Source organism: Chiloscyllium plagiosum, chromosome 23 (assembly GCF_004010195.1).
Source record: "Chiloscyllium plagiosum isolate BGI_BamShark_2017 chromosome 23, ASM401019v2, whole genome shotgun sequence".
NCBI lineage: Eukaryota > Metazoa > Chordata > Chondrichthyes > Orectolobiformes > Hemiscylliidae > Chiloscyllium > Chiloscyllium plagiosum.
Window position 1 is genome coordinate 44,920,934 of NC_057732.1, and position 13,430 is coordinate 44,934,363.

Below are 13,430 nucleotides of genomic sequence, written 5' to 3' on the forward strand. Positions count from 1 at the left end.
GAACTTGTATAAACTGAAGGGGTTCCCTCCCTCTTCACGTTTGATCTTGTACTTTTCACGCCCTCAGTCTGTCACTGTAAATTAACCGCTTCTGAAGTTCAATCACTTATTTTCTCAGCAAGTCCTGAAGCTAAAATGTCCACAAGTTCCACCAAGTAACCATGTGATACATAACCAACTAACTTGCTTTTAGTCAGGTCATTTGAGGGACAACTGGTGGCCTCAACAGCTCCTGAATGGGCAAACATGCCCTCAATTTAAACTTTCATCTGAAAGACTGTACCATTGACAATACAAAACTCGTTCAGCTACCTCACTTGAATGTCAACAGAGATTACAGGACATGCTGAAACCTGGAGTACAGCTTAAACCTTAAACCTCACGACACTACATGAGGTACAGTATCACAAATCTGGCTATTCAAAACCAGTCGTTCAAAAATTGGACATTTTCAGAATGTGCCATGCATTAATTTTAGTTGAGTAAAATAACAGAAGTTACATGGTTAATTCAACTAGATGCCATGTTGGTTCAATTGGGAAATGGACTAGGAGTCACTGTTTAAAAAGGTGTCACCCATTTGAGGCTGAGATGAGGCACAGTTTCAATATGGCAGCACAGCAGGACCCCTGAGCCAAAGTTCCTCCGCTCTAACTGCTTTTCTTTGTTTTTCTCTCTACGTATCTTCTGGATGGCACTTGACAATGGGGCCATGGGCAACAACAGCAGCGGCTGGGGGTTTAGAGTGGGCACTTTGCTGGTTGGCCATGAGGTGGCTGGTATGCCCAGGCAGAACTCTGGCATATGGCGGCATTGTGGAAATGGCTAGGGACTCAGAGCAGCATCTCCGCAAGACCCTGGCAGCCCGTGGCAAGGCAGCTGGATGGCAGTGGGGTGGGGGTGGTGTGGGAGGGGGATGGGGGGGTGGGGCACAGGGATTGAGAGAGAGAGAGAGACCAGACCAGGAGAGAGGAATGGATTTCAGCAGCGAGACTGCAATGCAGAGGCATGGAAATCAAGACGTCAAACTCTGCACAGGAGGGAGATCGAGCCCAGCACGGGTAAAGCCAGTGTGGAGCAACTGCAGGGCCATGGTTAAAGGAGGACTGCAATTTGGAACTTTTAACTTTATTTCTTACTTACTACTTTATACTAACAAGAACTGTAATGATGTGGAGGAGCTGATGTTGGACTGGGGTGGACAAAGTTAAAAGTCACACAACACCAGAGTTATAGTCCAATAAGTTTATTTGGAAACACTGGCTTTCAGAGTGCTGCTCCTTCATCAGGTAGCTGAAGGAGCAGTGCTCTGAAAACTAGTGCTTCCAAAAAAACCTGTTGGACTATAACCAAGTACTTGTAATGTTGAACTTTTAAATTATTTCTTTATCTACACTTTAGCTAGGATATATTACCTAAGCGCCTTGTTAGCAAGTTTTGAGAATGTTTGTAACTCAGGTTGAGGTTCTGGATATAGGTTTGCTAGCTGAGCTGGAAGGTTCGTTTTCATCCCTAAGTACCTTGTACCTAAGATGGTGCCATGAATGGCAACATTTCAAACTTTTCACTGTACTTCGCTGCACTTGAGTACAGATGACAATTAAAACTAATTCTAAATTTCTTTCTCTCAGAGGGTCTGTCGAATTCCCTTCTTCAAAAAGTTGTGGAAGTTGCATCTTGAATATTTTGAAGGCTGAAAAAAACATTATTGTTCAGCAAAAAGGTGATAGACTACTGAGATGTAGGTGGGAATGTAAAGTTCAGGTTATATTCAGACCAGCCATTATCTTATTGAATTGAGGGGGCTTACTCATGCTCCTATCTCATATGTTTGTATATTTATCAGTTTTGCCACATCGCACACTAGTCTATCCCTACACGTTGGCACCAATTGCTCAACCCAACATCTGGCAAAACCAGAAATCCAGAACAATCTCGGTCAAAATTGGTTTTGAACTCTACTGTACTAAGACAACCTGATGCTCATAAACCATGAAATACATAAATAATGTAATACTACGAAGTTCACTCTGATCGCAGGATTGAAGACCCAAGTTAAAACTTGATTCATCTCACTTTTTAAAATGCCGTTCATGGAATGTGGCCAAGCTGGGCATTTATTAACGGGAAGCTGTGTGCTTGAACCACTGCAGTACATGTAGTGCTGGTACACCCACAACGCTGTTAGGGAGGGAACTCTTGAAAAATGTTTCCTCTCAATTTGCTACAAGGGGGATAATTGATTAACTGTGTGGATTTGATGTAGTCTTGTCTCTGACCAAAAAAGAACATTTTTAGCATTTTAACAGGAGCTTATCATTCATGAGGAATGAAGACTAATAATAGATTTCAGGAGATTTGAATGAGTGCATATAAGGACGGACATAATTCACTCCTTATTTTAAAGCTGTAGTTAAGTCTTTAGTTTTAGATTTCCATGATAAAATTTCTCTATCACACTTGCGATAGAAACTGCCAATGTAAACCTGTCACACCATAATGATGCCTTTTCACCAGACGTGGTGTTATAACACCACCCCTGGTGAAGGGTGTCCAAAATCAGTCTATTTGCCACTAAATAATAAAAAATAATAAGGTCAAACAGTAAGCATAACTCAACGTTTTTAAATGGCTGTTACACTAATGATATATATCCCGAGGAAATACAAGAGGACAAAAGGACAAAAGGATTACATTCTAACGCACAAATTCTACTCTCATAACTGTTTTGATTTCGTCTAACAGCTCAAAAGATTCCCAAATACTTTTAAGGTTTTCAAACGTTGAATCACTGGCGACTTTTATAAAATAGCTACATTCCAGACACTGATAACAGGTACAATGCAACTTTCTTAGGCCTGGCCCAACTAGCTCTGAGGAAGGAACTAGGCTACTGTGTATAGTGAATAAAAAAAAATCACTTTTCCAAGTCTTCAATTCTGAAGTAAAGGTTGGTATTGGTTTGGAAACACTAACTCTCTTTCTCGCCTCGGAGTTTCTCCGGCACTTTCTTGTTTTGCATGTTAAGGAGCCGGTCGAGTTGAGATCAGTCGCTCACTCACCTGGAGGAGAGCCGACTCGAGCTGAGGGACACGGTTCCTGACAACTCAGCGAGCGACCAGGAGGAGAGGGCATCATCTCACGCGTCCCCTCGCAGGCCGGGAGAGCAAGTCTGTCTTGTTGCTTCTCAACGTACAAGAAAATGAAAAACTCCACGTGAGGAGAATCGGCATCGGAGAAAGGAGCGAGATGTCCTCGATCAGGACAAAGCTGACATTTCCCCGGGGGTGGGGGACAAGGGAGATCGCAGCTCAGGCGCAGCCAAACCTGAAGAAAATTACACCGTCAGTCAATTTAAACTGAACAAATCACTGCAGAAACTTCGGCGCCGTCGACGGCGAATAACGTGCAGCTTCTTGCATCCAGGCGGAAGTACTACATCAGGAAGGATATACAGAAACAGAAAGCTTGGTGCGCCATTGAACATGATCGCGAAAAAGGAGGAGCGTGGCAGCACTTCCTGAACAATCTGTGAACCCTGCTGATCTCAATCTTTCACATTGGCAAGGCCTCAGCATTCAGTGAAACTGCAGCACCAAGTCCCGAGGATGATACTTTTTCGTTTTTGAGGGAAACTTTCCAAGGAATTTCTCTTTTTGAGAACTTAGAGAAGCTAAATGGCTTCGGCTACAATACATCAATCACCACAGTGTTGCAACAACGTATTTATTGCTCTCTGTCGCTACAATGTATCCAGTGACGCTAGTGTCGCCTTTCTGTGGTTACATTGTGACACATTGTGTTTACCTTCAAGTGCGGGTTCCAAAGGATCCTGTCACAATTGCCCCCTCCTTTCCACCTCACTGGCCCCCGACGGAGCAAATGTGCACTCCCTCAGAATCTCACCATGACTCTAACCTCACAGCATCACATATAATAACACTCATCTCCCCCCTCCGCCGACTCTCACTGCCCACACTGTGAGTCATATTCCAGAGTTACTAGGGAAGAAGGGTACAGACAATAAAGTGGAGTTGAGATCACAGCCAGGCCAATCAGTTTCTTTGAATACCTGAACAGGCTCGAAGGGCATTACGGTCTGTCTGCTCTACTGTCAATCCCATACACAGAGAGGTCTTCACAAATCCCAGACTCTCGTTTACAGATTTCGGACAGAATAGGCAATTATCTGAATAATAACCAGCACAGATTCGATGGGCTGAATAGCCTGTGATGATTTTGTGGATGAAATTTAATGTCCGCCATCTGAGGAGCATTTAATCAGAAGGGAGGACAGGAACACCCTTTCCCATGCTGTTCCTGCCTAGATTAAGTCTGTGCCCTGAAACTTCATGGATGGCCTCCCTGCCTTGTAATCAAATGAGACCCTTAAATGGGAACTCTTGTCCACTTAAAGGTTTCATCCCACCACTGCTGGTATTCACTCAGGAGTAGGCAGAGGACCTGCCATTGGAAAGCTGTGGGAAGGGTAATTTTCATGATCAGGCACAGTCCCTGATGGAAGGGCCCAGCATCAGGAAAGGGGTGGTTTGCTGAGAGCACACCCACCCCATCCCAACCATTCTGCCAATCCCCTTCCCCAACCCCACAATCCCCTTCCCGCAACAATTCATCTGTGGTCTGATTGCGTCCCTTGGCTATCCTGGTCCTAAGGTGAGTTCAGTAGCCACAGCCTCCACAGTAGTGCTGCTGAGCAACAGACAGTTGCTCACCTCCAGATAGTCAGTTGCGTTTGAGGGGTGCTGATGGCCAGTTGTGTTGGGGGGGGGGGGGGGGGGGGGAGAGGCTTTTTGCTTCCAGGGTCCACCATTTCAGGGAAGGTCTGCTGCTGCTGCCTTATTAGATGCCTGACGGCCTTCCTGGCTCAGTTGGCAGGTAAGTTCCATCAGCTACATTAAATTCTGCCCTATGACTCTTATAGCGCAGAAACATTAAGTTCATCTTGGCATTTATGCTCCACCTTAACCACATTTCTGGGTTTCTTCATCTCATACCATCCACTTATCCCTTTATCCCTTCTGCCTCCACGCTAGGCATTTCAACTATTCCTATGCTAATGAGTTCCATGTTTAACTTTAATTAGACCATTACCTTTCTCCACCTTCATCACTCAGCTCTGCACATGGCTCTGTTTGTCTGCTGCATGAAGCTTCATTTGTGGCTTTGTTCTCATCTTAATTATTTCAGCACTAGCATCACCGCCAATTGTTTGCAATTACCTTGTGTCAAGAAACTGTTGGTTCAAGAAAACTCCTTTATTAATGTCTACATTGAGCCTTTACATATTAAATATTGTCATGAGCAGAGAGATCTCGGTGTCCAAGTACACAGATCCTTGAAAGTTGCCACCCAGGTTGACAGGGTTGTTAAGAAGGCATACAGTGTTTTAGCTTTTATTAATAGAGGGATCGAGTTCCGGAACCATGAGGTCATGCTGCAGCTGTACAAAACTTTGGTGCGGCTACACTTGGAGTATTGTGTACAGTTCTGGTCACCGCATTATAAGAAGGATGTAGAAGCTTTGGAAAGGGTGCAGAGGAGATTTACTAGGATGTTGCCTGGTATGGAGGGAAGGTCTTACGAGGAAAGGCTGAGGGACCGAAGGGTCTGTTTCCATGCTGTACATCTCCATGACTCTATGACTTTATGACTTGAGGCTGTTTTCGTTAGAGAGAAGAAGGTTGAGAGGTGACTTAACAGAGACATATAAGATAATCAGCGGGTTAGATAGAGTGGACAGGGAGAGCCTTTTTCCAAGAATGGTGACGGGGAGCACGAGGGGGCATAGCTTTAAATTGAGGGGTGATAGATATAGGACACATGTCAGAGGTAGTTTCTTTACTCAGAGAGTAAAGAAATGCTTTATGGAATGCTTTGCCTGCAACAGTAGTAGATTCGCCAACTTTAAGTACATTTAAATCGTCATTGGACAAGCATATGGACGCACATGGAATAGTGTAGGTGGGATGGGCTTCAGATTGGTATGACAGGTTGGCGCAATATCGAGGGCCGAAGGGCCTGTACTGCGCTGTAATGTTCTATGTTCTATGTGTTTTTGTCCCATTTTAGCTCAACAAGGAGTACAGTTTGAATTTGAATTGAATTTATTGTCACCTGTACCGAGGCACAGTGAAAAGCTTTGTCTTGCGAGCAATACAGGCAGATCACTGAGTTAAGTAGCATAGATAAGTAAATAATAGGTAAACAGCGGTAAAAACAAAAACACAGGTACAGGTGAATGTTAAGAGCTTGTGAGTCCATTCAGTATTCTAACAAGAGAAGGGTAAAAAATATTTCAAAACTGGTTGGTGCAGGCGTTCAGGCTTCTGTACCTTCTCCCTGATGGTAGAGGTTATAGAAAAACATTTGCCAGGGTGGGATGGATCTTTGTGAATTCTGGCGGCCTTTCCTTGATGGCGGGCCTGGTAGATGGATTCTATAAATGGGAGGTTGGCCTTTGTGATTGTCCAGGCCGAGTTCTCCACTGTAACCACCTCCGATCTTGAATGGTACATTTGCCATACCAGGTAGTGATACAGCCAGACAGAATGCTATCAGTGGCGGACCTATAGAAGCTGGCAAGGTTATTTGATGTGATGCCAAATTTCCTCAGCTGCCTGAGGAAGAAGAGAAGTTGTTGGGCCTTTGTAACCAGTGTGTCCACATGAAGAGTCCAAGAAAGCTTGTTGTGGATGACCACTCCCAGGAGCTTGACACTCTCCACTCATTCCACCTCTGTGCTGTTAATGTGTAGGGGGCATGAGTAACATCCCACCGAAAGTCAATAATGAGATTCTTGGTTTTGCTGCCATTGAGAGCTAGGTTGTTCTCAGTGCACCATTTTTCCAGGTTTCCACCTCCCGTCTGTAGTCTGTTTCCTCATCATCTGAGATTTGACCAACTATGGTGGTGTCATCAGCGAACTTGTAAATGGCATTAGTCTGGTATTTTGTGATGCAGTGATGAGTATACAGTGAGTACAGTAAGGGGCTGAGTACGCACCCCTGGGAGTGTTAGTGAGTGTCAGTGAGATGAAATATTGTCCCCAATCTTCACTGTTTGTGGCCTGTGTGTCAGGAAACTGAGGATCCAGTTACAGATAGTGGAGCTATGTCTGAGATCAGTCTTGAGGAAATAATAGTGTTGAATGCTGAACTGTCATCAATGAGTAGGATTCTTATGTAGCTGTTCTTGGTGTCAAGATGTTCCAGGGAGGAGTGAAGGGCAAAGATATGTCATCTGATGTGGATCTGTTGGTCCGATAGGCAAATTGGAGTGGGTCAAGAGTAGTGGGGAGGCTGGAGTTGATTAATGTCATGACCAGCCTTTCAAAGCACTTCATGACCACCCAAGTTAGGGCCACTGGGCAGTGGTCATTGAGACATGCTGGATGAGCTTTCTTAGGCACAGGATGATGTTGGCCCTTTGAAACAGGCAGGAACAGTGGCCGGCTGCAGGTAGAGGTTGAAGATGTCTGAGAAGACCTCTCCCAATGGATCTGCTCATGCTCTGAGTGCACGGTCTGGTACTCTGTCAATCCCATTCCTTTCCTTGGATTCACATGAAGGAAAACTGATCTGACCTCTGATGCAATGACTGTTGGGATAGATTCATCAGGACTTGTCGGAATAGGTGTTACCTCTCCGCCGAAATTCTGTTCAAAGCGAGCATAGAAGGCGTTGAGATGATCTGGGAGGGATATGTCACCGTCTGCTATCTTGCACTGTCTCTTTTTAGAACCTGTGACGTCATTCAGTCCTTGCCATATGGCCGAGTGTCTGTCTGGGTCTCTAGTTTGGATCAGTATTGGTCCTTGTCTGTCTTAATGGCTCTACGAATATCATATTTGGATTCCTTATACTTGAGTGGGTCTCCTGATCTGAAAGCTGCACACCTGGTTTTTAGCAGTTTCTGTATGTCTTGATTTTTCCAGGGTTTCCTGATGGTGAACACCTGGATTGACTTCCTCGGTATGCAGTCCTCCATACACTTGCTGATAAAGTCTGTGACGGTAGTGGTGTACTTGTCCAAGGTACCTGCAGACTGTTTGAACATGGCCCAATCAGCCAATTCCAGATGGCACCGGAGTTGATCCTCTCCCTCCTCTGACCAGCACTGGACCTGTGTCTGCGAGGGGGTCTCCTGCCTGAACGTTTGCCTGTAAGCCGGGAGAAGAAACATGGCATTGTGGTCGGACTTCCCGAAATGAGGGTGGAGGATGGAGCAGTAGGCATCTTTCACAATGGTGTAGCAGTGCTCTAAAATGTTCGGGCCCCTGGTGGGGCAGGTAATGTTCTGGTGGTACCTAGGCAACACCTTCCTTAGATTGGCATGATTGAAGTCGCCAGTTACAATAATCAGAGCCTCGGGGTGTTCCGTCTCCAGGGTGTTAGTGGTGGAGTACAGCACATTCAGAACTTCCTCAACTTTTGCTTGTGGCGGTATGTACACAGCAGTTAGTATAGCAGCGGTAAATTCCCGTAGTAGATAGAAGGGGGGGCATTTGATGGTGATGAATTCAAGGTTTAGGGAGCAATGGCTGCCCAGGCTTGCAATGTCTGTGCACCACATTTATGTTCTTACTTGATTAAAAAGCAAAACAAAAAGTTAAAGCAGTATGTAAAATTTATGAATTATAAATATATATTCATGTATTTAAAAAGATTACATACATAGAATATTCATCAGAAAGTGGAGATGAAGAGCAAGGCATTATTTGTTATTGAAATGTCTTTGGGAGAAAAAAAACTTCAAAACAAAACGAAGGTTGAAAGTCTGAGATGACAACTGAAAAATCAACAGTAGACTAGCCAGCATCTGATTGGGTAAATAATTCAGGCCTCCATATAGAAAGATTATTTGAAACTGCATGTGGAAAAATATCCTTAGTTCTTGCACATCTCACATACACATCAGTGTTTCGGTATCAAGATATGTTTTCTGACCAATTGTTACTGGCTCAATATCTTGAAGCTTTCCCTGAACAGTACTTTGGGAACACCTGCACCATCTGCTGCAGGAAAACCTGGACATGAACTCCTCAAGGGTAGAGAGGAGTGGGCGATAATTTCCATACTTTCAAGTGATGGCCATATCCAAGAATAAATCATGAAGAGACAACCTCCTTTCATCACTGGTGCTGGAGTGGTGCTGTGTTTCAGATAACCCAGCATAACCCTTTTCTGGTTTCTGAATATTGAGTTCTGATTCCTTGACATTTGTTTGTTGCTCCCAACTCCAGGGTGATCCAGGAACTACAATGGGGTTCCATTAACAATGGACTCACAATTTGTTGTGGCATTAGATGGATCTTAACTTAGTTTACACGGATCTGTGCTGAAACAAATGTGACAAGTAAGAACATAAATTAACAATGCCAATCTTATATTGTATATTGTTGGTTACTTTTGATCTCAGTTCAGGCGTTCATTATGAATTCATATTTGTGCCATTTTTAAAAATAACTTAAATGTTAAGGTGCTTGTCACCAGCCATTTTCTAACTGAAGAAAATTTTTCCCTTTCTTATACAAAATAAAAACTAAAAGAACTTCAATGCTGTAAATCAGAAACAAAACCAGAAACTGTTGGAAAAGCTCAGCAGGTCTGGAAGCGTCAGTAGAGACAAATCAGAGTTAATATTTCCTCAGAACCCTTTCTTGTACGCTTGCCTTGGGTACAAAATTCTTTGGGTTTATTTCCTGGATTGCAATTAAAAATAATGATGAAGAACTCTCACTTCCAAGATGATCCTCTACAAGCGACTGTCTCTAGTGTACCTGAAATAAATAGCTGATCTCTTGATGCTGTAAATTCATATCCTCCAGAAGAATTAAGGATGAAAATAAATGTAGAAATTTCTATCAATAATTACAATTATAACTATAAATCATAAAATTGGAGTTATAATCACGACCAGAATAAGCTCGCTAAAACAAGTCTGTGGGTGTTTTCATAAACTCTATCACCTTTACAATTATCTTATTTTCTTGAAAACTGAATGAGTATAAGAACACAAATGGCAACCTGTTGCTTTGAGCAAATTAAATATTTAGCTTAGGTTTTTGCGGTTTGTCACTGGAAAGCAATCTCGCAGTGGAATGTATAATTGTTAATGTAAATTGTTAATCCCATGAAAATGACTAAGATCTGAAATCATGTCACTCACTGCCAGCCTCAATGGTGATTAATATTAGTGTGATAAGCAATTATGTATCTACACTCAATAATTGAGTGAGCATTGAGTCTTCCCTTGCTAACATAGAAACCAGCCACCATTATTTGATTTTCCCAAAAACAGAGTTCTTGGTTAGGAAATATGTTGTTCAAGCATAATTAGGAAAGATCTTACTGAGATATTTGTATCATCGATAGTCACAGGTGAGGTGCCAGAAGACTGGAGGTTGGCTAACATGGCGCTGTTGTTTAAGAAAGGTGGTAAGGACAAGCCAGGGAACTATCGACCAATGAGCCTGACGTCGGTGGTGGGCAAGTTGTTGGAGGGAATCCTGAGGGACAGGATGTACATGTATTTGGAAAGGCAAGAACTGATTAGGGATAGTCAACATGGCTTTGTTTGTGAGAAATCATGTCTCACAAACTTGATTGAGTTTTTTGAAGAAGTAACAAAGAGGATAGATGAGGGCAGAGTGGTAGATGTGATCTATATGGACTTCAGTAAGGCGCTTGACAAGGTTCCCCATGGGAGACTGGTGAGCAAGGTTAGGTCTCATGGAATACAGGGAGAACTAGCCATTTGGATACAGAACTAGCTCAAAGGTAGAAGACAGAGGGTGGTGGTGGTGGAGCGTTGTTTTTCAGACTGGAGGCCTGTGACCAGTGGATCCCACAAGGACTAGTTTTCGTCATTTATATAAATGATTTGGATGTGAGCATAAGAAGTATAGTTAGTAAGTTTTCAGATGACACCAAAATTGGAGGTGTAGACTGCAAAGAAGGTTACCTCAGGTTACAATGGGATCTTGGGCCAATGGGCTGAGAAGTGGCAGATGGAGTTTAATTTAGATAAATGCAAGGTGCTCCATTTTGGGAAAGAAAATCTTAGCAGGACTTATACACTTAATGGTAAGGTCCTAGGGAGTGTTGCTGAACAAAGAGATCTTGGAGTGCAGGTTCATAGCTCCTTGAAAGTGGAGTCGCAGGTAGATAGGATAGTGAAGAAGGCATTTGGTATGCTTTCCTTTATTGGTCAGAGTATTGAGTACAGGAGTTGGGAGATCATGTTGCGGCTGTACAGGATATTGCTTAGGCCACTATTGGAATATTGCATGCAATTCTGGTCTTCTTCCTATTGGAAGGATGTTGTGAAACTTGAAAGGGTTCAGAAAAGATTTACAAGGATGTTGCCAGGGTTGGAGGATTTGAGCTATAGGGAGAGGTTGAACAGGCTGGAGCTCTTTACCCTGGAGCATCAGAAGCTGAAGGGTGACCTTTTATAGAGGTTTACAAAATTATAAGGGGCATGGATAGGATAAATAGACAGAGTCTTTTCCCTGGGTTGGGGGAGTCCAGAACTAGATGGCATAGGTTTAGAGTGAGAGGGGAAAGATAAAAAAAAGAGACCTAAGGGGTAACGTTTTCATGCAGAGGGTAGTACGTGTATGGAATGAGCTGCCAGAGGATGTGGTGGAGGCCAGTACAATTGCAATATTTAAAAGACATCTGGATGGGTATATGAATCAGAAGGGTTTGGACGGATATCGGCCAGGTACTGGCAGGTGGAACTAGATTGGGTTGGGATATCTGGTCAGCATGGACGAATTGGATGGAAGGGTCTGATTCCGTGCTGTACATCTCTATGACTCTATGTACTTTACTTTGAATTTACACTGACTCCTCTAACCTATATTTACCAGCTATTCTAAGGTTGATTCTTGAAAATCAAAGGCAGTAAGAGTATACTTAAGAGGGAAATCAGGAGGGGAAATATGGGACATGAAATAGCTTTGGCAAATATGGTTAAGGAGAATTCAAAGGGATTCTACAAATACATTAAGGAAAAAAAGGGTAACTAGGGAGAAAAGAGGGCATCTTAAAATTTAGCAAGGCTGCCTACATGTGGAACTGCAGGAGATGGGTGAGACACTAAACGAGTATTTTCCCCAGAGTGAAGGAGTCCAAAACTAGAGGGTATAGGTTTAAGGTGAGAGGCTAAAGATATAAAAGGGGACTAAGTGGCAATATTTTCATGCAGAGGGTGGTACATGTATGGAATGAGCTGCCAGAGGAAGTGGTGGAGGCTGGTAAGATTCCAATATTTAAAGGATGAGTATATGAATAGGAAGGGTTTTGAGGGATATGAGCCAAATGCTGGCAAATGGAATTAGAATTATGTAGGAATCTGATTGGCATAGATGAGTTAGACCGAAGGGTCTGTTTCTGTGCTGTATATCTCTATGATTCTGTGACTCTATAACTCTATGTGGAAGTTTGATCAGATCTATTGGTGATTGAAAAGGATTTTGTAATCTCTATTGACATCTAAGAGTGGTTGATTTAATTTATACGATTTGCTTGATTCTATGGTCGTGAATTGTACAATAGGAATGCAGATCTGATTTGGAACATATGCAACATTAGGACCTATTAGAGTCATAGAGAAGTACAGCACGGAAACAAACCCTTCGATCCAACTCATCTATGCCAACCAGATATCCCAACCTAATCTAGTCCCATTTGCCAGCACTTGGCCCATACCCCTCTAAACTCTTCCTATTCATATACTCATCCAGATGCCTTTTCAATGGTGCAATTGTACCAGCCTCCACCTCTTCCTCTGGCAGCTCATTCCATACATGCACCACCCTCTACATGAAGAAATTGCCCCTTAGGTCCCTTTTATATGTTTCCCCTCTCACCATAAACCTATGTCCTCTAGTTCTGGACTCCCCCACCCCAGAGAAAAGACTTTGTCCATTTAACCTATCCATGCCCTTCATGATTTTATAAACCTCTGTGAGGTTACTCCTCAGCCTTCGACGCTCCAGGGAAAACAGCCCAAGCCTATACAGACCCTCCCTATAGCTCAAATCCTCCAACCCTGGCAACATCCTTGTAAATCTTAAATAATGAGAGAGTATACAAAGCTAAATTTACTTTATTGACATTGATCAGAAGAAAGATTTACATTTGCATAGCACTTTCCAAGACCAGCTCACATTCCAAGGAAGTACATTTTTATGAAGGGTAGTCACTGTTGTAATAATTATGTATATATAAAATGTTATATATGAAGACGGGTCTATAAAAACATCATTTGAATGGGTGTCAGTAAGAACTAAGAAGATTCTTTTTGCTCATCTTTAATTTAAATTGCATACCCTAACTTCCTTATTTATGATTTGGAGATGCCGGTGTTGGACTGGGGTGTACAAAGTTAAAAATCACACA

At 42.9% G+C, this 13,430-nt stretch overlaps 1 protein-coding gene across 4 annotated transcripts in view; it reads right to left on the reverse strand.

Annotated features, from left to right (window-relative positions):
* LOC122561838 (protein TASOR 2-like) overlaps window positions 1–4,766 on the reverse strand; it is a 98,934-nt gene extending 94,168 nt beyond the window's left edge. For all 4 annotated transcript variants that reach the window (XM_043714066.1, XM_043714067.1, XM_043714070.1 and 1 more), the window contains exon 1: window positions 3,063–4,766. In XM_043714066.1, the coding sequence (XP_043570001.1) occupies window positions 3,063–3,138 (76 nt within the window). In that variant the 5' untranslated portion in view covers window positions 3,139–4,766. The remainder of the gene's footprint in view (window positions 1–3,062) is intronic.
* Window positions 4,767–13,430: the final 8,664 nt, after the last annotated feature.